The 24,683-nt window shown below is 43.8% G+C and overlaps 1 protein-coding gene and 1 long non-coding RNA gene across 3 annotated transcripts in view; one reads left to right on the top strand and one right to left on the bottom strand.

Annotated features, from left to right (window-relative positions):
* Positions 1-2,271: 2,271 nt before the first annotated feature.
* LOC309871268 lies at positions 2,272-10,898 on the bottom strand. The gene is made up of 2 exons (XR_014315158.1): positions 10,822-10,898; positions 2,272-3,743 (listed from the first exon to the last, which is right to left on the bottom strand). It is a non-coding gene; the product is annotated as an uncharacterized lncRNA (long non-coding RNA).
* ARHGAP25 (Rho GTPase activating protein 25) overlaps positions 10,399-24,683 on the top strand; it is an 84,869-nt gene continuing 70,584 nt past the window's right edge. For both annotated transcript variants that reach the window (XM_082744111.1, XM_082744109.1), the window contains exon 1: positions 10,399-10,898. In XM_082744111.1, the coding sequence (XP_082600237.1) occupies positions 10,838-10,898 (61 nt within the window). In that variant the 5' untranslated portion in view covers positions 10,399-10,837. The remainder of the gene's footprint in view (positions 10,899-24,683) is intronic.

Raw genomic sequence — 24,683 nt, 5'->3', positions numbered from 1 at the left:
TCAAATGTTGCCTACCTAATGAAGGCTTTACTTACCGGCTATTTCAATCTGCAGACACCCCTCCTGAAATCTACTTCTTCTCTCAATTCCCATGACATGTTTACTTTTCTCCACAGCACTCACCACCAACTAGCTTGTTATACTTACTTCATTTATTTGTTTATTGTGTGCATGGGTGTCTCTTCTCATATAAGCTTCACCAAACCAGATATTTTTGTCTCTCTTGCTTTTGGCTACATTCTCTGCACCCAGGACAGTGCCTGGTACATAACAGGTGTACAATTCATTTGCTATTTGTTGAGTGAATGCGTGGCAGGAAACAGAGTGGGCCTCTGAACCCTATGAAACTGTTGTGTTTTCAGGTCAAAAGTGGTCAAATATAGTGACTTCATGTGGTTCAACCAAATATGTAACCCTTAACTGGCCCGAAGGAGGTGTTATGTAGGGGGAGCATTTTCTCCTGATTTGTTTTGTGTGCTCTGGTTCAAAAAATTCTGGTTCCATTTATAATCTTGTGGTTAAAACTTTCCCGTTTAAATAGACATTTCTCGGGCGCCTGGGTGGCTCAGTGGGTTGGGCTGCTGCCTTCGGCTCAGGTCATGATCTCAGGGTCCTGGGATCGAGTCCCGCATCGGGCTCTCTGCTCAGCAGGGAGCCTGCTTCCCTCTCTCTCTCTCTCTGCCTGCCTCTCCATCTACTTGTGATTTCTCTCTGTCAAATAAATAAAATTAAAAAAAAATAATAAATAAAAAAAAAATAAATAGACATTTCTCTCTCTTATGCCATGACCCAGGGAACAGTCTTCCTCTAGTTAGAGCGTTGGCAGTAACAATGGCAGTCTCGGCCTTCAGAGCTAGAAAGATTTTTTTCTTTTCTTTTTTTTTATCCCCTTTCTTTCTTCAGCTATCATGGGACAAAGTAAAGGTTAATAGACTATCAAACTGTGACCAGACATCAGAACCAACACCAGGGACCTTGGCAGAGATAAGAACAGTAATAAGGCACGTCCACCTCATTGCTCAGGCCCCAGAGAAGCAAGGCTCTGAGCCAAGACTCCTGTACCTGGTCCCTGAACTCAAACAGAGTGCGCAGAGCACAGAAGTCTCTTCCTCTGCTAGAGTTTTTTGTTTTTGCCTTTGTTGTCTGTTTTCCCCCCATACAGCCAAGGGAATGGGAATCAAACTTTAAACTTGTGTCTTCTAAATTCAGCTTTCTTAGAGATATAGACTACTCAAATCTATATGAAAAACACATTTCTTTTTGGTGTCTGCAAATACCACCCTCCAGGACACATATGCTGGTGAATCAGCCACGAGTACAAGCGGGTAGGAGTGAGTTGCTAAGTGAGGACACCTGCCATGCAGGGCCCCAACTCCAGCCGCTGCGGGAGCCGTGTGGGGGATAGAAGCAAGCGAAACTGGCTGGCTCACATCCACAGAGAAACTTGTTTTCTCCCAACTTCTGTGACTTCAGAGTAGTATTTTTCCTCCCCCCTTTTGAATGAGACCCAGTTGGGTACCATGGCTTACATTTTTTTCTTCTTTAGTCTGTTCGAAGGAAAACAACAGTACACATGTGCCTCCCAATGATACCTGTCCCTGCCTCTGGGGAGTGGAAGTGTTCTGGCTAGCTGGACCATGGCCAGACGAAGCTCCGCTGAGGCTGAAGACAGTCAGCCTCGGTGGAGCTTCCGCTGGCCATGATCTTATGGGGGCACAAGTACCCTGTCACTGATTGTTTCAAGAAGCCAGAAACCTGCATTCTCATGTGACTCTCCTATTTAAAACCAAACAATTAATTCTAATGAAGAAAAACAGCCTGAGTAAACAGACAGGGAGAGGGGTATCTAAAAAGTAGGTGCTCCAAGCAGGGGAATTTCAGGGCAGTAAAACTCTTCTGTACAATAATACCATGATGAGGGACACATGTCATTACATATTGCATCAAACCCATAAAGTATACACCACCACAAGTGAGTCCTAATGTGAGTCCTAATGTGAACTCTGAACTTTAGTTAGGAATAATGCATTCATACTGGCTCATCGATTATAACAAATGTACTACACTAAAGCAAGATGTTGATAAGAGGGGAAGTGCAGAGCATGTAGCAGGCTGGGGGGAGGTGATATACGGAGACTCTGTTTTTCTTTAAATTTTTCTGTAAACCTAAATGTGCCTAAAAAATGAAGTCTATTAATTAAAAAAAAATGGGTGCTCCACTTCAATAGTCAGGATAAGCTCATTAAGATGCAGTCTTAAGGCATTTATTCATTTATTTTTTAAAAAAGATTTTGTTTATTTATCTGATAGAAAGTAGCGAGCACAAGTAGGCAGAGCAGCAGGCAGAGGGAGAGGGAGAACCAGGCTCTCCACTGAGCTGGGAGCCCGATGCGGGGCTCGATCCCAGGACCCTGGAATCACAACCTGATCTGAAGGCAGGTGCTTAACTGATTGAGCTACCCAGGTGCCCCTAAGACATTTATTTTTATTTTCATTTTTTAAAAAATTTCTATTTAAGTTCCAGTTGGTTAGCATACAGTGTAATGTCAGTATCAGACGTACAGTTCAGTTGTTCAACACTTTCATACGATACCTGGAATTATCACAAGTGCATTTCTTTTTAGCATAGCGTCCTGCAGGCTTTCTGACCAAGCCATCTAATTCAGATTCAAGGCTCATGGGAAAGCTCACAGGAAGAGGGGATTTCTTAGACCACAAAGGGGAAAGTGGGGTAGGGGCTGGGATAGGAGTTCAAATACTTAAGAAGCTGGGGTGGGAAGGAGTAGGCATGGTGTGCACGTTGCAGGTGGGTAATATAATCAATCAAAGTGCACAACACTAGCAGGTTCCATGACAAGGAGAGAATTCCCCATGGAGGAGGTAGGTTGTGGGGACCTACCGTGGGGGTAGGGATGGGAAGTAGTCAACTAAGGGGAGGAGTGTTTAGTACAGACATTATTTAGAAGTACTGTGCACGGTGATGATTTTTTTAAGTAGGTGGCTTTTAGTTTTGTTATACTTTTAAAATTCTCTGCAGACAATGCACTCAGCGGCCTGATCAGGGCAGGCCCTTCCCATTGCTTTCCCTTCTTCCCCCACTGCACACTTGCCACTGACAAACAAAGACACTGGATTCAAGGAACTGCCGCCATGGTCAGGGACTTCAGATTTAACCAAGCGACCCTTCAAGGACTGTGGGAGACAGATGTGATGGGACCCAAACTTCAGCCGCCTCTCTGTATTTCAAGAGTTTTCTTGGTTAAATAGTAAAACGGAAAGTCCTTTCTGTTTAAGCTCCAACACGGATAAGCTCAAGATTCTTCTTTGCTTGTGCCCCTCCTCCAATATACAGTTAGTTCTGTTAAAAACAGCATCGGCAACATCACTTGGGTGGCACCAGCAACAGTTGTCCTCTTTGTTCTTGGTAAGGACAAATTTACCAATTACAGGGAATCGTCCTACCGCACCAGGACATCAGCCCAGAGAAACCTCCCTGGCTTTGTCTCATGAACAGAGATCTCCTGACAAAGGTGGGTACTCCAGTTGTGACTCCCTTGGAGTCTACTCAGATGCGCAGATAATGGAGAATCCAGAAAACTGAACTCTGCTTCTCTGCCACCCAATTCTCTGATGCTGATCCTTGAGGCAGCTAGTGTGTTGTTCTTCTGTCCCCTCTGGGATCCTTACGAATCCTTGCAAAACAGCAGCTCAAATCAAAATGGTGATGAGGATGTTGGTAACAACTACCATGGGGAGACAAAGGGAGAGATGTGATGGCCAGTGGGTCTCTCCAACAAATCTAATCACTGCTGCCCGGAAGGTGTGACTGCTTTTTTTATGCAGAGCATCGCTTAAAAATTCTGGAGATCCAGGCAGGGGGTAGGGGAACATAACACTTCAGTTGGAACAGAAGCACAGAGGAAAATGACAGCTGGAAATTTGGGATGATATTTAGCACAGTGTGCGTGGGCTTTCCCTAAGGAAGTATTTAAAGGAAACAAAACAATGTAGAATGTAAGTAAAAATTGGAGGCTTGAGTGTTAGCCGAATTCAGTCCTTGTAGAAATGCAGATTTTCTGTGGCTACATCTTTGGATAGTCCAAGAAGCAGAATTTAGGTTCTGGAAAACCAAACCAGCCAATAAGAACACAAAAAGATGCTCAACACCATTAGCTATCTGAGAAATGCAAATCAAATCCACAATGAGATGCCACTTGATACCCTCTAGAATGGCTAACATGAGAAGGACAGATGATAACAAGAGTTGGAGGATATGGAAGAAATGGAACCCTCATTGCTGAAGGGAATGTAAACTGGTGTAACCACTTTGGAAAATGTTCCAGCAGTTTCTCAAAGGTTTAAAAGGGAGTCACCATATGACCCAGCAATGCCCTTTCTAGGTTCCTATCCAAGAGAAACAAAAGCATACACTCACCAAAAAAAAAAAAAAACCTTGTACACAAATGTTTAAAACAGAATTATTCATAACAGCCAAATAGTGGAAACAGTCTAAGTGTCCATCAACTAGTGAGTACAGTGTGCTACATGTATACAATGGAATATTATTTAACCATCAAAAGAAATAAATTTCTGACACCTGCTATAATATGGATGAACCTTGAAGACATTATGTGAAGAAAAAGAAGGCTAAGTGCCACATATTACAGGATTCCATTTACATGAAATGTCTAGAATAGGCAAATATATAGAAACAGAAAGTAGACCAGGATTTGCCCAGGACTGAGCTGTGGGGGAATGGGAAGGGGCTGCTCATGAGTATGGGGTTTCTTGGTTGGGGGGGGGTTAAGTGATAAAAAGTTTCTAAAACTGATTGTGGTCATGGTTGCACAACTCTGTGAATATGCTAAAAATCATTGAATTATACATTGTGGATGTGTGCACTGTATGTTATGTAAATCATATTTCAATAAAGCTATGAAAACACAAAACCAGTGAGGTGAGGTACAAACATGAGAAATTATCTCAAAACGCAGAGGGTTAGTAATCCGGGTGACAAAATGAAAGACGAGGAGGCAACAAAGTGGATGGCTAGCATGCAGATACCTAGAGGTTCTGAAGGAGATGCCGAAGCCAGGAGCCTGAAGGTCACAAATAAAGGTTTAAGACTCCCCGGCCCCCCATCTGTTGATTCCTTGCAGAATCATTCAGACACACAGATACCTAGATGTATCTCACCCCTACAAATGGCCCATAAGCACGTTCAAAAATAACTTGAGTCGCACTTAGAGTTGTTTGCTTGAATAGTTGGCAATGGTTTGGTTTGGTTTGCTTACAAAATAAAAATGCCAGCTCTTAGTGAGGCCAGGCGGGAGTTCGCCTCTCGTGGATTCAAGTAGAACCTTCTGGAGAACAGTTTAGACATATCAAGTCTGAATATTTCTCATCCATTTTCCCAGCATTTCCACCTCCAAGAATCCACCTGGGGGTGGAGGGGTTCTGGAGAGGGAATGGCTTTCCCCAGACATTGAGCTGCAAGAATATTATGAAAATTTGTACACATCTCACATGCTCAGTGATACAGAAATTTGTTGAATAAATTTTGCTATCTCTATGTAATTGTAGACTATGAGGCCATGAATGATGTCTTGAGAAAACACTTAATAAGATAACTATTTATGTGTTTTGTCTTATTTCATTTTTGTCACAGGAGCATAACAGCTTATAAAATAGCATATATACTAATTTTTAAATTTAAAATATATACACACATTATATATACACATAAATAGAAAAAGAGTGATGGAGATCGAGATGGGAAAATTCCCCTTACACATTAAATGGTTAACAGTAATTTTTGAGTTCTTTTTAAAAAAATTTTTTTTTTAAAATTTATTTGTCAGAGAGAGAGAGGAAGAGCGAGCACATGCAGGGGGAGAGGCAGGCAGAAGGAGAAGCAGACTCCCCCCACTGAGTAGGGAGCCAGACAGGGCTCCATCTCAGGACCCTGGGACCATGACCTGAGCCGTAGGCAGATGCTTAACCGACTGAGCCACCCAGGGGTCCTGATGTTTATGTTCTTTATGCTTATTGAAATCTTCTCTGAAGATTATGCATGGACGACTGTAATGGTAAAAGTAACAATAAAAAGGATGTTTAAAAAATCTCTCCAAAGACCGTCCCCTCAGAGTGAAGTCCAATCCCTCAGGCTGCACATCCGGCCTGGGTCCAGCAGGCCCTACCGGTCCGCCTGTCTTCCCCTCAGCCTTGTTCCGGTGCACCATTCCCAAACTTCCCTGAGAATGGGTCTGTGTTCTAGCAGCCATCTGCTGTTTCATCTGCCTGGACGTCCTCCTCCCGCTCCCCGCCTTCCTTCGCACCTGGCTGCTCTCCCCTGGGTCACCTCTCCTGGGAAGCCATCCCTGGCTACCCAAGCTGAGCCCACCATTTCTTGCTGTCACCCTACCCTGTGCATGCACTCTTTTTAATAACTCAAGCAGCACTGCCGTCATGTTTACACTTCTCTCTTTCACTGAGTCATTTGGGAATTAGGCTAGGATCTTAATCATCCTTGTTTACTCAGAGTCCAGCCCGGTCCTGGATAAATGTTTATGGAGTGGATGAGTGAATGAACGAATGAATTTCACTGCTGAGCTCTAGGTTCAGGACAGCTGTGCTCCAGGGTTTCACAGCTGCCTCCAACGGAGCCCACTGGCTTCTCCCTCTGGCAACTGACTCCTCGCTAGTCTTTCGTCCTTAGCAACCTCGTAACCAACCCTCACTCTTTTGGTGCAGGCTCTGACCTTGTGATGGGAGCCCATCCACCTCCAGGGACTGGAGCCAGGACCATGCACATCTCTTTTCTTCCTACAGAAATTCCCTTGGGCAGTCAATCCCACCGCCAGAATGGCTCACCTCGTTTTCCCTTCTTTGCCTGCACATTGCCACTGACCTTTCCCTCTCCCTGGCTCTCACCTGGCCATCTGCCATCGCCCCTCATCCGGACCCCAATAATAATGTCTACATGGCTTCTTTTTCCTCTAGGGTAAAGTCACTACTCTTACAGACGCTTACCAGGGGTCCATCCCCAATCCAACCATCTCTCCATCTCTCCTCCCTCCTACCCCTTACACCCTTTCCCAGAGCAACCTGATGAGTTCTTTCCTTCCTCTGTGCCTCTTGCATGCCCTTTGTTTGTCTGGAAGCATTTCCCAACCCTCCCACCTCCCTAAGTCCTTCACCAAGCGTTAATGTAAAAGGCATTTCCCCCAGGAACCTTCCTTTACTCCCCAGGTCCCTGGGAGGCACCTCAGATATAAACTCCCATAACTCCCAACATAACTCTTCTCTCTCAACAAACCGTTGAGAGCAGAAACATGAAAGCAGAAACAAAATTCTTGGACATTCCTCCAAAGTCTAGCAAAAATGAAGTCCTTACTCAAGAAATGGTTAATACTCAGTAAGCAAATAGATGAATGGATTTTTGCTTTTGTTTTTGCTTCTGCAAATGCTGCTTTAAACTTTGGGGCCAGACAAGACGTCCAGTTCTTCATTCCCTGAAGGTCAGGAAGAAGGGGAGGAGCCCCAGCACAGACAGCTGCCCTCTAACCCTGTCCAGCCGCTGGCTGACCCCAAGTGGGCTCCTCAGAGGGAAGGCTGCTGGGTTGGGCCTTTCCAGGGGTGCTTTTCATCTGATTGCCTTTCCAAGCATTCATACCCAACTTCCCCATCAGTCATGAGTTTTTCCAAGACTTACAGGAACCTACCCTAAAGAGCAAAGGAAGTTCTCTGTATGTTTCTAAGTGCTACCTTCAAAATATTTTCAGAGTTCCTGAGTTAAAGGTCCCAGTACTAGAACTTCGGATCATGTCAACTTCCCTATGGGGATGCTGCTGGGCTAGGGCTCAGGATGGTTAACCACTGCTCCTCCCCTCCAAGCCAAGACAGAAAAAAAGAGCAATGGTGTTTGGCCAAAATGCAGAGTTGGGGCTCCAAAATCTCTGGTAGGCTGAGTCAGCTGCAAAGCACCCCAGTATCCCTGGGGAAGTTGGAAAGTAGCTAGGTGCACTGGGTTAGTGTGATGGATTGGAGATTTGATCAGCAAATAATCACTCCATTCTCCCCTCCCCCACCACCTCAGGGCTGTGTGTACTTCCTATATCCCTGCCTTTGAACTTGGCCATGTGATATGTGTTGGCTCCTGGAATATGAGCAGACATGATGCAAGCAGAGGCTTGAAGAATGTGTATATGGTTCTTCCTTCTTACATTCCTTTCATTCACAATGAGAATATACCTCAGGTCACCATTGCTCCTTCAGCTTGGTCCCCTGAATATAAGTTTTAGACATGATTGGTTTGAGATGGTTGTGTGATATCTAAGCAGAGATGTGTATGATTTGGGGTTTGGGGTGGTCTGGGCTAAAGATCTACACTGGCCCTATCAGCAGATGCATAGCAATCAAAGCCTTGAGATAGGTGAGCTCACCCAAGTGTGGGTACCGATGGAAAAGAAATCCACTGTGTGAGTCTTGGTTTCCTCCAATATTCGGTAGTCAGAGAGATGAGAAGGAACCAGCAATGAACCAGAGAAGGAGCAGCTGGAAAGGCAGGCAGACGACCAGAACAGTGAGACATTATGGGAGCCAAGCAGAGAGAGAGCTCAGAGTTGGAGAGAGTGATCAGCATGTCCAAAGCTGCCAGTAGGTCACTGGGTTGACATGTAGCCCAGTCTATCACTGGTCCATCACTGGCAGTGATTTAGTGACAGGGATGCTGTCAATGTCCTGATAAAAACGTATTCCATAAAGTCCTGAGGGCAGAAATATCAACAGAAAGGTTTTAGGAGGGAATAATAGGACAAGCATTTGCAAAGCATTGCTCCAAAATGAAGAAAAGAAATAGGGCTGTATGTAGCAGGAGGTGGAAGTAGAATGTAGAGTTTTTTGTTTTTGTTTTTAAAACAAGCTTGAATGCTGATCCTAGAGAAAGAGAGAGAGAGAGAGAGAGAAAAATAATTCAGATGGAGGAATGATAAGGGAGCCTGGGCGGTTAAGTTTGTCCGACTCTTGGTTTCGGCTGAGGTATGATCCCAGGGTGGTGAGATCGAGCCCTATGTCAGGCTCTGTGCTCAGCGTAGTGTCTGCTTGGGATTGTCTCTCTCTCCCTCTGGTCCTCTCCCTGCTCATGCTCTCTAAATAAATAAATAAATAAATAAATAAATAAATAAATATTTTTAAAAGACAAAAAAAAAAAAGATGGAGGAGTGATAATAGGTTCATCAGCTATGACTGGGAGTAGGCTGAGTGTACAGACTTACATGTAGGACTTAGACATAGTAGTAGGATACAGACATTCTCTTCTAGACATTCTCTGGTACTCTTCTAGTACCAACTTTTCTCAATAAAACAGGAAGTAAGGTCGTCAACAGAGAATGAGCATATATGAGATGATGAAGATAGTATGACCAAGTCATCCAAGAGGGTTGAAGACTGAATGGACCAAGGATGTGTAGCTTGCATGCTGGCTAACAGTGACTCCTGTGAGCACTTTTACCTACTAATAAAGCCTCACAACACACATACAAAGTAGGGCCTATTTTTTGCCTCATTAACCGATAAAGAAATTGAAACACAGAGTGGTCAAGAAACTTGTCCAAAGTCACACAGCAAAAAAGTGATGGAACCAGGATTTGAACTCAAGCAGTCTGGCTCTGGACTCAAATACTTAAGCACTAGATTAAGCTGAGCCAGTTAAATATATGAAAGCCTGTCACAGAGCTGAAGTTAATGAGATAAAGTTTGAATTAGCGTCAGTGGTACAGCCACCGCGTGCTAAGCTCTGTACAAGATGCCTCATGACTCTCTCCAGTCATGGTTTTTATCGACCTCATTTTACTGCCTGAGAACATTGAGGTCCAGAGAGATTTAGTTGTTTGTGAAAAGCTTCAGAGCTAAGAAGTTAAGGATCTGCATTCTGAACCCAGGTGAGTCTGATTCTTAAACCCACACCCTGTACATAATGCCAAAGAACCATAATATCACACAAGTGGGTCTACCCAGCTAAAATCAGCTTAGTAGCTAAGTACCTCAGAGCCCTCCCCACATGAGGCTTTATCCCAAGCAGGAGGAGAACTTACTCTCTGGTCCTAACAGCAGGGAGAATTTAAAAGAAGAAAACTTTGTGGGGTGGGAGAATGCAGATTGTCTCACTGACATTTTTGGATGCTTGATCCACTCAGTTGGGAGGAAGCCTTAGAGGTACATGGTGGGACGCTTGAAATTTTGTATTTCTTTTTCTTTTGATTGAAGCTATAGCCTTAGATCACAAGAACACTCATTCTACTTATACGAGCATTTCCAAAAACCGTTTTCTCAAGAAAGAGTGCTCATAATGCATCATCTACACCGACCAGCCACCCACTTCCTCAAATGCAAGGAAGCAGACAGTTAAAAAAAAAAAGCCGAGAGGCAGCAGTTGTTGATCGCGACCTCGCCTCCGTGAGGCCTGAGATTCTTTCGAACTGGAGCTCTGCTTCTCATGACGCAGAGTGAAGTATCAACTGGGATATTTCTGGTAAAACCGAAAGCAAGAAAAAGCAAGGTGCACACTTCAGGAAGCACCAGCCCCTGTGGGACTGTTGGAGGCTTTGGGGGGATTCGGGTGCCATCCCCAAAGTGACAAACAGATGTATGGACCTTTCTTCTGAAAGAAAGGAGGACTCATGCTGGCAAATCAACTCCAGACCCAGGATTGCTTGTGAAGAACTCACAAAGGGGAACACACACACAAAACCTAGAGGGAAACATCGAGAAAGCGAGAAGGGCGGGAATCGTGACAGACCTGTTGCTTCAGCAGCTAATCACCCAAAGAGGGAGCAAAATGTCCCTGAAGTTACCAAGAAACTGGGAGTTCAACCTGAAAGTGGAGGCTGGGAAAATAGGTATGGTCAATGTCTTTTTGCTACCCTTGGGTTCTTATACTTGAACACCCGCATTTGCATGTTGGTCTACAGGGAGCTTAATCTACTTAAAAATGGATCTCTCAGAAAATCTGAGTTTGGGGGAAATTTGCATTCAAATTGATATGTTGGCTCAAAGTTCCCAAACCGGGAGAGGGGGGTTCTTTTCTGTTTGGAGCTGGTGTCGGAATAGAGCTTGTTTGCGTTGTGATGGGCTGAGGCCACAACGGGGCACTTCGGATGGGCTAAGTCTGCAGTTCACGCACAAAACTGAGAGTTTTTCTCTTATTTTTCACGAAGGATAATTTCCCTCCTGTTTGGACATTTGTCCGTATTTTGAGTGGTCTTTCCTAGGATCACAGAGAGTAGAGTCTTTCTGAAGTGCTTGATTGGTGAAGAAACTCAGAGGGTCCTGTTTGTGAGGCAAAAAGTAAACAAGACCAGATAGGAACCTAGAGACAGTTGAAGGTATAATACACTTAGTTGAAGGGACAGAATGGGAGGAAATTCCTAGCGAAGCTGAAAAAGAGAAATGCATTGTAGATTAATTAAAAGATGATAGCATGTTGTCTGAGATATTCTGGCCTTTAATCTTTGCTTCTTATTAATGATCATCGTGACACATCGATTTTATTTATTTATTTATTTATTTTTCTTAAGATTTTATTTATTTATTTGAGAGAGAGACAGTGAGAGAGAGCATGAGCGAGGAGAAGGTCAGAGGGAGAAGCCGACTCCCCGTGGAGCTGGGAGCCTGATGCGGGACTCGATCCAGGGACTCCGGGATCATGACCTGAGCCGAAGGCAGTTGTCCAATCAACTGAGCCACTCAGGCGTCCCGACACATTGATTTTAATCTGTTATATAACTGTTATCACAAGTTTCTTTATATGGGTTTCTTCTATTATGTAATCGATCACAGTAATTTGGGGGAGAGAAGTTGGGCTGAAAGTAGTTTCCCTGTGTTTTACAATCACACCTGCACAGTGACCTAACTTCCTTGACATTAGATAAGTTGGGGCGGGGGGAGGGTTTCTCATGGCTTGGAAAAGTTTTGCTTTGAATGAGGTTTAGATGAGGTCTTTTACTGGTGGTTAATATGTTCCTAAAATAAGTGGTCCACTGCAAAGCCACATAACAGAGGGTAAATGATGTAGATCTGAGAAGAGATTTGAAAAACAATCGAGAGTAATCAGATAAGCCATTAATCTTGGTATCCAGGGAGGATTCATGGTCCCTAATCAAGCTAGGAATCATTGCATGCTGAGGCTGGTTCCAAGAATAGGTAGTGTGCACACCTCTTACATAAGCAAGATATTTTTTCTCCTAATTACTGTTGATACCAGTGTAGTTGGTGAATGCTCATTTTATTATATGTCATAAAAATTAGTTTTTAAAAGTAAAACTTCTATGGTTTTGTTCCTTTTTAAGTGTTTGGCTTCTCTCTACCTGGGGTCATTCTAATCTCTCACCATCGGTGTTTGAACAGGTCTTACTCTCCTGCTTAAAAATAAGAAACGTGAGGGGTGCCTGGGTGGCTCAGTGGTTGGGCTTCTGCCTTCAGCTCAGGTCATGATCTCAGGGACCTGGGATCGAGCCCCACATCAGGCTCTCTACTCAGCGGGGAGCCTGCTTCCTCCTCTCTCTCTGCCTGCCTCTCTGCCTGCTTGTGATCTCTCTCTGTCAAATAAATAAATAAAATCTTTAAAAAAAAATAAGAAACGTGAGATTAATGATTAAATGGTTACATGATGTTTTCCCCCCCAGCTATATAGGAAATGACCACATTAGAGCTCAGTTCTGCATGTTCTCAGACCTGGGATTAGGTTGGGTAAATTTCATAATTTTACCAATGTTTATTAAATCACGGCCTCTATGAGAGTCACCTCAAGCACTTGCTAAAAATGCAGGTTTCTGGGCATGATCCTGACTTGTGAAATCAGAATATCTGGAGGGGGGGCTCATGCACCTACAAATTCGCAAGCACCCCTTGCTCCAACCCATCTGATGAAGGAATTCTGCTGTAGGATGTATGCTCTACAGGAATAGACTTGAAGAACTACCATTCAGCCAGCATACAACACAGTGTCTGGTCCTGGTGGGCACACAATAAACATTTGTTGACTAAATGAATGATGGACTATAAGCTGATGAATAATGAAGAAAATAATAACTACATCATGAAATATAAAGAAGCCCTTCTCACTATCCATGTCATTTACAAGTTTGTCACCCCCCAAGAGACTGGACCCAGCCAGAATATCTTTCATGAGTGTCACACTGATGAGAATTCAGATCACAAGCTGAGTTCTCCTAGGAGAGAGAGTCACTGACTCAGCCACAGGATCCCTGGTCCCTTCTCCAGCATCTGGTGTCCAGGTCGACTATAATAACTGGCTTAATGGTCTATCAGAGAATCCCACAGCTATTAAGAAGGTGTGTGGGATGGCGAGTCATGTCAGGGAAGTCAATAGCCATTCTGTATAGTGAGGAGGGGTAGGTCAGGGTTTCTCAACCTGCACACTATGGATATTTGGGGGCAGGATGAGTCTTAGTGATGGGGGCCTCTCCTGTGCTTTAGCGGATGTTAGCAGCATCCTTGGCCTCTACCCATTCGATGATGGCAGCACTCTCCTACTCCCACCAGCTATGACAACCAAAAATGTCTCCAGACATTGCCAGATGTCTGGGGAGAGACACCTGCCCTAGTTGAGAACCACTGGAGAAGAAGATCATCCCAAAGAGTGGAACCCAAGTATTACCTTACGATTCACTGCCTGGGTCAATTTTCAAGAGACCCTTCATAAGCTGTGACTTCAGGGGGCTGAGCGGTGGCCTAGGGCAGATACCAGAACCAGCACTTGCTTATGGAAACAGCAAGGCTCTGACACATGATGTGACACAGGGGGGGGATCCCAGCTATTTCTCTTTGCCAGCTGTGCTTCCAGTTTCCCCTAAACCTTGTGAGTGCGGAGTCTGGGCTGGTGTGAAAGTGAAAGTCTGTGAGAGTGGGGGAAAGTATCCCTCTCAGAGGGCTGACAGTGGGGTGTGGGGGTGTATGGGGACTGACTGGCAGGGCTGACCCAGAGACCACCAGCATGGGCCCAACAGTGCTGGGAGGATGTGACCCAGGCCAGCCTACCTCTGCCTGGTGATCCTAGTGGACCACCCTGGAGGAAAGGGGAATGGAGAGCAAACATATTTGACTTCAGGTGGAGCCCAGAGCACACATTTCTCTGATCCTTTACCATCTTCTGTTTAGTTCAACAATGAAAACCACGGAACCATTCCACTGGTTTCTTGCTCTGTGAGTGAAATCTCCTTTTCCACCTGCTCGTCCTTCTCACTGAATCGTAAGCTTCAGAGGGCAGGTTCCAGGGCTCAGCATCTTCTCCTGCACACAGTCCAGGGGTCTGGCACCCCCAGCACCCAGCATGCAGAGGGCATTGACCATCCAGGGAAAGCCCCCTTTTTGCCCCGTGGGTTGGGAGCACTCAGTGGGAAGATTACCTGTCAATTTCCATACTGCCTGTATTGCCTTTTGTCTCAGGTCCTTCTTATTTTGTGCTCGGTTCCCCCAAGTTAAAATGGGAAGCAGACCCTAGAGAGCATATGGGCTCTGAGATCCATAGTGAAAGGTACTGCTGACAAGGTGTTTCAATTTTTCTTCTCCCCTCTGAAATTTAATGTCGAAATCAGAAACAATTGAGAAACAAAATTTCCTTATTCTAGTCTCCCAAGTAGTAAAAGGTATAATGACAATGGTGGGGCTTCTTTTCCCTAATTAATTTTTTCTTCTGTTTGATAAATCATTATTTGTCTGATATAGTTTGTCTAGTTTGGCCCTTTAGAAAATCTGAGTAGAAGGAATGAAAACGTTCTGTTCCTTAAGATTGTTGTAACTAAACCCAATTTATAAAACCCAAGGTTTTATGCAATGGAGGTCATTATTCCTGTTAAAAGAAGTCTTATTTGAAAGTATAGTGTTTTATTTTTAAAGATTTTATTTATTTATTTGATAGAGACACAGTGAGAGAGAGAACACAAGCAGGGGGAGTGGGAGAGGGAGAAGCAGGCTTCCCACTGAGGAGGGAGCCTAAAGAGGGGCTGGATCCTAGATCCCTGGGATGATGACGTGAGCTGATGGCAGACGCTTAAGGACTGAGCCATCCAGGCGCCCCTGAAACTATAGTTTTAGATAAATAGATGCATCAACAGATCCACAGATACACAGAGATAGAATTCATATATAAAGCAGTACTATGAATCAATAAAAAAGATAAAAGAAAATACACAACATGAAGAGGAATTTTACAGAAGAGGAATGATAATACCAGTAAACATATGGAAATAGGCTTAATCACGATAATCAGGAAACGTAAGATAAAAGCACAACAAACTTGTCACCCAGCAAATTGGCTAAAATGAAAGTCTGACAATACCAAGTGCTCTTGAGGACATGCAACAAAAGAAACTCTCCTATGCTGAAGACACAACCATTTTTGGAAAAGCAATTTAACATGGCTTAGTGAAACTGATGACGCACCAGCCCTCCGAAGTGGCCATTTCATTGCTCGGAGACAGTCCTTTGGAGAAGGTCCCATGAGTGGGAATCAGAATAGAGGCGGGGACGTTCCCGAGTAGCATTGCTCATAATAAGAGGGGGCAGGAAGTAAGCCACAGCGACAGGTGGAAAAGGAAACTGCAGTATTTTTATTAAATGGAATGCTGCTTAAGACCAGAAAGCAATTATAGTTACCTGTGCAAAAACGAAACTTCAGCAGAAAAGGAGAGGCGCAGCAGAGCAGAATAGGAGTCATGTATATTCAGGTTAAAAACCATGTCTGTCCTTGGATTCACTGTAAGGAGCAGCAAGGAGCGGACTCATATAAAACTCAGGTGATGGTTACTCCCAGAGGGAAAACAAGGGAAAATGCATCTGAGAAGCTTCAAAGGTGTAACCTCAGTGGAAGGTACCTGAGAGTTTATTTGATTATTGTAAGTAAAATGAACAAAGAAATGAACACCTGCTTAAACCCTCAAAAATCTGGAAGGATGTACAGTTTGTTAATAGTAGTTAACTAGTGAAGGATTTATAGGTGAGACATACACACACATATGTATTATTATTATTAATTATTATTATTTACTCCTTAATCCCCATCACTATTCCCTCCACACTCCTCCCTTCTGGTAACCATTAGTTTGTTCTCTATAGTGAAGAGTCTGTTTTTTGATTTGTATCTCTTTCTCTCTCTTATTTTTTCCCTTCGCTCATTTGTTTTGTTTCTTAACTTCCACATATGAGTGAAATCATATGGTATTTGTCTTTCTCTGACTGACCTATTTCATTTAGCATTATACTCTTTAGCTCCATCCATGTTGTTACAAATGGTGAGGTTTCATTCTGTTTTATGGCTGAATAATATATTCCATTGAGTGTGTGTGTGTGTGTGTGTGTGTGTGTGTTCTTCTTTATCTGTTCATCAATTGACGGACACTTGGGCTACTTCCATATCTTGGCTATAAACATTAGGGTGCATGCATCCCTTTGAATGACTGCTCTTGTATTCTTTGGGTAAATACCCAGAAGTGTGATCACTGGATCATAGAGTAGTTCTATTTTTAGCTTTCTGAGGCATCTCCATACTTTTTTCCATAGTGGCTATCCCAGTGTGCATTCCCACCAACAGTGCAAGAAGGCTCCTCTTTTTCCACATCCTCGCTAATACCTATTGTTTCTTCTGTCATTGATGTTAGCCGTTGTGACAGGTGTGAGGCGATATCTCATTGCAGATTTGATATGCATTTCCCTGATGATGAGGTACGGTGAGCATCATTCATGTGTCTGTTGGCCATTCTGTAGGTCTTCTCGGAGAAATGTCTGTTCATGTTTTCCCATTTTTAACTGGATTATATTTTTTGGATGTTGACTTTTATCAGTTCTTTATATATTTTGGGCACTAGACCTTGTTTATTTATTTATTTATTTATTTAAAAATTTCTATATTTTATTTGTCAGAGAGAGAGCACAAGCAGGTAGAGTGGCAGGGTAGGCAGAGGGAGAAGCAAAGCAGGCTCCCTGCTGAGCAAGGAGCCCAATGTGGGACTCGATCCCAGGACCCTGTGATCATGACCTGAGCCGAAGGCCGCCGCTTAACCAACTGAGCCAGCCACCCAGGCACCCCTAGCCCTTTTTTAGATATATCATTTGTAAATATCTTCTCCCATTCCATGGGTTGCCTTTCAGTTTTGCTGATTGTTTCCTTCACTGGGCAGATTTTTATTTTGATGAAGTTCCAATAGTTTATTTTTGCTTTGTTTCCTTGCCTCAGGAGACATATCTAGAAAGAGGTTGCTATGGCCGATGTCAAAGAGGTCACTGACTATGTTCTCCTCCAGGATTTTTATGGTTTCAGGTCCCACAATTAGGTCTTTAACCCATTTTGAACTTGTTTTTGTGTATGGTGTAAGAAAGTGGTCCAGTTTCATTTTTTTGCACATGGCTTCCTGTTTTCTAAAACCATCTGCTGAAGAGACTATTTCCCGTTGGATATTCTTTCCTGCTTTGTCAAAGATTAATTGGCCATGTAATTGCGGGTTTATTTCTGGGTGTCCTAATCTGTTTCATTGATCTATGTGTCTATTTTTGTGCCAGTCCCATGCTGGTTTGATTACTACAGCTTTGTAATATAACATGAAGTCTGGAATTGTGATGCCTTTACTTTTCTTTTTCAAGAGTGCTTTGGCTATTCAGGGACTTTTGTGGTTCCAAATAAATTTTTACGATTTTTTGCTCTTGTTCTGTGAAAAATGCTGTTTGTATTTTTATAGGGATTGTATTATTATTTTATAAATGTTTTGTAAATGTTTTATAAATAAGTCGGGCTCCCTGCTCATCAAAGGAATCTGCTTCTCCCTCTCCCTCTGTCCCTGCTCGTGCTCTCTTGTTCACTCACTCTCTCTTAGATAAATAAAAAAAAAATCTTTAGAAAAATGACGAAAGCTAAAACAAATTCCAGAGTGCTTGGTCAAGCATGTTGGCAGAAGGTATTACAGGCAACAAGTGCTCTTTGGTGATCCGCTGGCAGCTGCAAAGCCTCCATCTGACTGCAGAGGTTAGAACAAGCCAGGACCCACAGCTGGTTGTCTGTAGACTTTCTGCACCTCTAGACCCAGGATAGAGGGTTTTCTTGGAAGAGCTACAAGGTCCCAAAGTCACCAGGCCTCCCTATTTGAGCATATTTCTCATTTTGAATGAACAGAGATATATCGGATCCCCAGGTTGGGAATGCTAAGACCATGAAGCCCATGGTGAGCTGGTCTGTTTTTTTCGCATTCAGCTTTGGTGGATGCTTGTTTTCTTTCTTTCTTTCTTTCTTTCTTTCTTTCTTTCTTTCTTTCTTTCTTTCTTTCTTTCTTCTTTCTTTATTTTTTATCATTTTATTTATTTGAGAGAGCGAGACAGAGAGAGCATGAGCAGGGGGAGGGGCAAATGGAGAGGGACAAGCAGGCTCCTTCCTGAGTGGGGAGCTTGACATGGGACTCAATCCCAGGACCCTGGGATCATGACCTGAGCCGAAGGCAGATGCTTAACTGATTTAGCCACCCAGGTGCCCAGGTTGATTCCTTGTTCAAGTAAAAAAGCCTGCCCTATGTTGTCATCGACTTACCTTTAGTCATCACATTCTTTCCACAAGGTGCACATTTCCTGCTGCCCAGGCCAAGAGCCTCCTGGCCGTTTGGGGAAGAGAGACTGATGCTCTTCTAAACAGCAGTGGAGTGAGGCTCAACTTGAGTGGTGACGGGGAGTCAAAATCTTGTTTTCTGTTCACTCACTGACAAAGTCCTCCCTGCAGAGGCAAGACAAGGTCGATTTAGATTTTGGATGTTGTGTTAGATCAGGAACTAAAGTATGCTTGGATTGGCAGAGGTGAGCTCGAATCTCAGAAAATGGGACTTGAGTGAGATACCCCGTGGTCCTCGCATGGTATACACGGCCACAAGTGTCTTCCAGTCATGGGACTACTGTTGTCTCTGGCTTGCAATTTACAAAGCCTCTGCACAGTGTCCAGTGGGGAACCATGTGGAGACTCGGCGTGTCCGCTTCAGAGCTGGAGTGTGGTACCTTGGGTAAGGAATGCACATTATGGGGTTTTGGAAAAATCCTGGGAATGGTTGAGAAGAAGAAGCTGGTGATGATGACCCTTCACGTACCAGATGTTTGGAAGGAAAATAGTAAAACCTCTCATAGAGCAGCCCCACGGCTGGCTAACTGGATACAAGAGAAGGGAGTGTGTGAAGAGCCGATGTGCAACCCTGGCTGTGGCCACAGTGACTGGCAAGACCCGCTGACAACAGTGATGAACCGGGGGCAACACCAGGGGACATCCCTGGGGCAGCACAGACCAACTGACGGATCCTTTCCAGGGGACGGCATGTAAATTTTGTAGAGTTCCCAGACAGGAACTGAGATATGGAAGTTACAAAAAGAGAAAATAATTTACATTTCTTGTTCTATCCTTTACTTTTCACCATGTTGCTCCTTGAAAATTTTTTCCCTTTGATCATTTTCTAAAAAACCAAGTATCACTTAAACAAAATTATACCCATAGATCTGGTAGCCAAATACAAAGACAGTCTTGCCCTCTGCTCCTGTGGGCTTATAGGCTAGTGGGGCACAGACAAGGAGACAATATTAAGACAAGTCCTGTGGTGAGAATAGCCATGGGAGCCAGAGGAGGGTGCCTATGGAGAGGAATTCTGGTCTAGCCCCCCCCCCACCCCCACCCCACCGCCCCTCTGCCATTCTTTTCTCTAAGATACGGATGTGTGCTATCTATAGCAAGTTGCAGCCTTTGCCATCTTTCTCAGGCTGGTTTTTCTGTACTACTTTCTGTTTCTTTGGAGAAGAAAAAAGCTTTGTAATTTTGGGTAGCTTCTCCTGGCGAAGGGATTAAACTCAAAGTCCTTAGGATCTGGCCCTGCTCACCTGCCCGTGTGTCCCCTGCCTTCCTGCCTCCCAGGCACACACACAGACTCATACTCCAGACCTCAGCTGTATCTGACCTTTCTCATCTGCTTGGAGCCCCTCCCTACTCAGGGCTGCCTTTGTAGAACCCAATTCCTACCATGCTTTGGTCATAACATAGACATCTTGCCTTCTCAGAGACTCTAAGTTGGCAAATTACTGGAAGGAGAGTAAAAGAATCCTTTCTCAAGCTTTTCAAAGAGAAAGGCTTGTAGCTTAGAGACTGTGGACTTCCTCTGAGGTGAATGTTCCTGAACTTGCCTACATGCGTCAACTCCACCCACCTAGGGTTTTTGAACCACAGAAATCTGTCCTACTCTGAAATACACAACACCAGTGCTCTAGGCCCTCCCTGGAGAGAACAAACTCGAATTGCCTGTAAAAATTGTCTAAGGGACGAATTGCTCATTGGCTTTTCTTGATTAGAGTGTGTGATAGGAGGTGGGTAGGAGGGTGTATGGTAGAAAAAAGAATTCATGTGCTTAAGATCCTTCTGCTAATTTGCTGTGAATCCCAAGGCAAGTTACTTAATTATCAAATAGGATAATGATATGTATGTTGAGAGGAAAAAAATATGTCGTGCCCGTAGCACATGCTTAGGTGTTCAGCAAACACTTGTTTCCTTTCTTTATAGATAATCTCATTTCCAACTCAGATCAAACTAGGGGCTGAACTTGGACTACGTGGACTTGGTTCCCGCACAGAATGAGCTCACTGAGTTATGCTTCATTATTGCACGCTCAGTTTTTATCTTTACTGCAAGTAATGACTTCATGAAATTTGCCCCAGGTTTGTGTTGTAAAATGAGAACGAGGAATGAACAATGCCATTGACACCTATGTGAAACTCTGTGTCAGAAAATTCACTGAGAAGGGGTGCCTGGGTGGCTCAATGGGTTAAAGCCTCTGCCTTCGGCTCGGGTCATGATCCCAGGTCCTGGCATCAAGCCCCACATGGGCTCTCTGCTCAGCAGGGAGCCTGCTTCCTTCTCTCTCTCTCTGCCTGCCTCTCTGCCTGCTTGTGATCTCTGTTTGTCAAATAAATAAATAAAATCTTAAAAAAAAAAAAAAAAGAAAACCCACTGAGAATTCAGTGCTCGGAAATACTTTGTCTCATTGGAGGGATTAGTGCACTTTCTCCTTTCTGCATAGTTGTGCAAATTATTGTTTCTCTTTTTGTCTTGGCTGCCAGGAAGCTCAGAGCTAAACTGAAGCTCAATCACAACTTTTACCTGTTCACTTCACACACGTATATTTTCCTTTGTCTTTGATATAAATTTACGTGTTCATTGTAAATGAGCTTTCTGTTTGAACATGAGAAGACAATTAAGCCTTTGAGGAAAGGAGGGTGATCATAGGTGATGTATTAGCACACAATTCCTCAAATATGCTGTGGCTAGGTTTTCCACTTATCAGTAGCAACTGGGCATGACAATTTTTTAAAGAACGGTGTTCAAAGAGTATCAGTGCTGAGAATGAGGTTTGTTTGTTTGTTTTAGTTTCTAAGTGAAAATGCAACTCTATGGCTGCTGATATTCTTCCCCTGGAGTTGTGGGAAATGGTGATGTCCTCAGTACGTTGGGTCCGGTCATGTCTCTCATTTATTCATAAAACATTTATTTGCTGACTTCAATATGATAGGTCCTTTGCAAAGAGCATTCTCAATGTTGTGCTCCTCACACTGATAACACACGCTCACCCACACCTCCATCTTTCTAAAAGAAGTGTTTTCAAACATTGGTGCCACCACATTTTCTCCATAAGCTGTGAGGTGTCAGTCACCAGGACTGTGACTGACTCAGGTGACAGCTGCTTCACTTCTTTGCTTCCTCCTTGTGCTACCCACCCCCACCCCCAAATGCGTACACACAGATCTTAGTTCCAGACGGGGCTGGTGATTCTCTACTGCTGGAACCCTGGCCTGTGGCTTCTGAACCAGTCGTGTGCTTCCTTGTTGGTTTGGGAATTTCAAAGTGAAAGAGGAAGTGCTTTAGTATAAAGATTTTAGGCTATGTAGAATTCTTTTAATATTTTAAAAGGAGCCAACTGTAGATGTGGTGTGGTAATTCAAAAGCTAGCTTGGAGTCAGACTGCCTAAATTTGATCCCACCATTACTAATTGCTAGCTAGGGGATTTTGATCCTCAGTTTCTTCATCTGTAAAATGGGCACAATCATAGGGCTAACCAATATGGTTATTGTGAGGATTAAAGGACATGATCTTTGCAAAACCTGTAACATAATAGCGGGCATTGGTGTGTGTTGCATAAATATCACTTGTCACCATCACTGCACAGGCATTACGACACTGTAGGTACAATACCAACTCCTAACAAATCAGCACTGAGAGGTCCGGCCAGTACTGCTAGGGTTTTGTTTGTCTTGATCCAGTTTAATTCTTCTCTCTTTCGTTTCCTTTTCTTTTCTTTTTAAAAGATTTTATTCATTTATTTGACAGAGAGAGACACACAGCAAAAGAGGGAACACAAGCAGGGGGAGGAGTGGGAGAGGAAGAAGCAGGCTCCCTTCTGAACAGGGAGTCCACAGTGGGGCTTGATCCCAGCCAGGATCCCGGGATCATGACCTAAGCCGAAGGCAGACGCTTAACCAGCTGAGCCACCCAGGCCCCCTTGTCTGTCTTTTCTTTAGATAAGCAGTCTTTGTAACCTCTGCTGATCTACTTTCCTGCTCAGCGTTGGTCCCAGTCCCAAGGCAACCAAGCTGGGCTATTGCTGACTAGTTGTCTTTCGTTTCTTAACTCCTTTTATCTCCTATCTTTGAAAATAGAGCCCTTCCTTATGTTTACATAGCTTCTTTTTTCTGTTTTCTTCCTTTCTTTTTTCAAGATTTTACTTATTTATTTTAGAGAGAGAGAGAGTGCAGGTGGGGACAGGGGTAGAGGGAGAGAGAGAATCTCAAGCAGAATCCAAGCCGAGCAAGGAGGCTGACTTGGGTCACGTCCCAGGACCCTGAGATCAGGACGTGAGCCAAAATCAAGAGCTGGCTGCTTAATCAGCTGAGCTACCCAGGTGCTTCTCTTCTTGCTTTTCTTTCCTTTTTCTTTTTTTCATCTATTTCCTAAACCTGTAAAGTACCTGAGTGATAACTTTCCAGGAAGCCTAATGGGGAGTTTGTGCTAAGTCACTGTCCCAGGGCTGTTGTGAAAGATGTTCCTCAGACTCCCTTTACTTTGGGAAGGAAAAGAGTGACTCTGGGCTGTGCCAGGCCTGGTAGACCCTCCCCCATTACTGAGGCACCACTTCCTCCAAAGCTGCTAACCTCTGCTGCTGTCATAAGTGCCCCTGGCCACAAAAGTGAGGTTGAAAGTTGTTTGTTTGGGCCTCTCTAGAGTCCGTGTTTAGTGCTGGTGATCACTTCCATGGGGTTTACAGCAGCAGCAGGCAAGTTTTTTGTTTACTGTAAGAATCTTGCTATTGTGGCCTACCATTCATTTTCAGATTATTTTATTTAGGTGTGCTTATGAGGAAACAGCAGGACCTTCAAAATGAGGCTTCCATTTTCCTTTGGCCTCAATTCTACTGTTGCAACCCAAGGGTTTTTGTGTGTATTCCTCCCCTCTGATATCCTTCTGCATTGTATTCTGTGTGCTCGGTGAGTTAGGGCTCAGAAGCCTATTTTGCTGGTGGGTGAAAAATGTCACCGTGCACACCACCCAGAGTTATGATGATAACAGGGACAGGGTAGAGTGGTCCCCTTCTCAGCCAAGGCCCTTTGTGCTATGTCCTGCCACCTCTTCACTCAGCACTGACCTCCTTGTGAACCATCCTGCTTTTTCACGCTCAGCTAGGATGACCAGCTGTCCTGATTTGTCTGGAACTCAGGGTTCCTCAGCTGTAAGACTCTCAGTATGAAAACCAGGAAAGGCACCCTGATCCTAGTGCTCAGTCTGAGAAAATAAGGTATTTGGGGACCATTGTGAAAGGAGCTCTGTATAGCTATCGAATTGAATTTTGGTGCTGTCACACAGTTTAGGGTAAAAATGAAATTATAGGAAAATTTTTTTAAACCTTGAATTGTTCTTTTTTTTTTTTTTTTAGTGCCCATAGTCAGAAGTCCTTCCAAATTCTTTCTTTAGTCTACCTGCAACTGCTATACTAGCTTCTTTTACCTATTTTTATGAAACTTAAAATTCTTGCTCATACTTTCTCTGGAAGGATTGGGAACCTCACCTGTCAGCCATATGGCAAGGTACTTCCTTTCAGAATCACACACACACACAAATCTCTGTCCTGTGGGTCTCTGTATCTGGCCCCCTAGATTTGTCATTCTGCTTTCTGGATTTTCTTTTTGACTCTACTTCCCTCACCCCCATCACTATAGCCACCACCCGTCTCCTCCTGGAAGCCTTCCTGAATTGCCCAAGTGGAATAGTCCCTCACGTTCTGTGAAATTGCAACACTTTGTCCACTTTCCTCTGTTCTGGTTGATACATATTTATTGGATGCCTACAATGTGCTGGACACTTTACTAGGCTCATGATGTAAGAATATGAAAAAGACTAAGGTCTTGACCTCAAGTAGCTTGCAGTCTCAATGGGGAGACACTCAGTGGGAAGCAGGGGTCTCCCACTAAAGAGAATCAGAAGTTCTTTTTTTCCCCCATGCATAATTTTTAAAAATTATTTTTATTAACATATAATGTATTATTTGCCCTAGGGGTACAGGTCTGTGAATCACCAGATTTACACACTTGACAGCATTCACCATAGCACATACCC

Source organism: Mustela nivalis (assembly GCF_964662115.1).
Source record: "Mustela nivalis genome assembly, chromosome: 8".
NCBI classification, from domain to species: domain Eukaryota; kingdom Metazoa; phylum Chordata; class Mammalia; order Carnivora; family Mustelidae; genus Mustela; species Mustela nivalis.
This window is presented reverse-complemented; position numbering and strand designations above follow the sequence as displayed.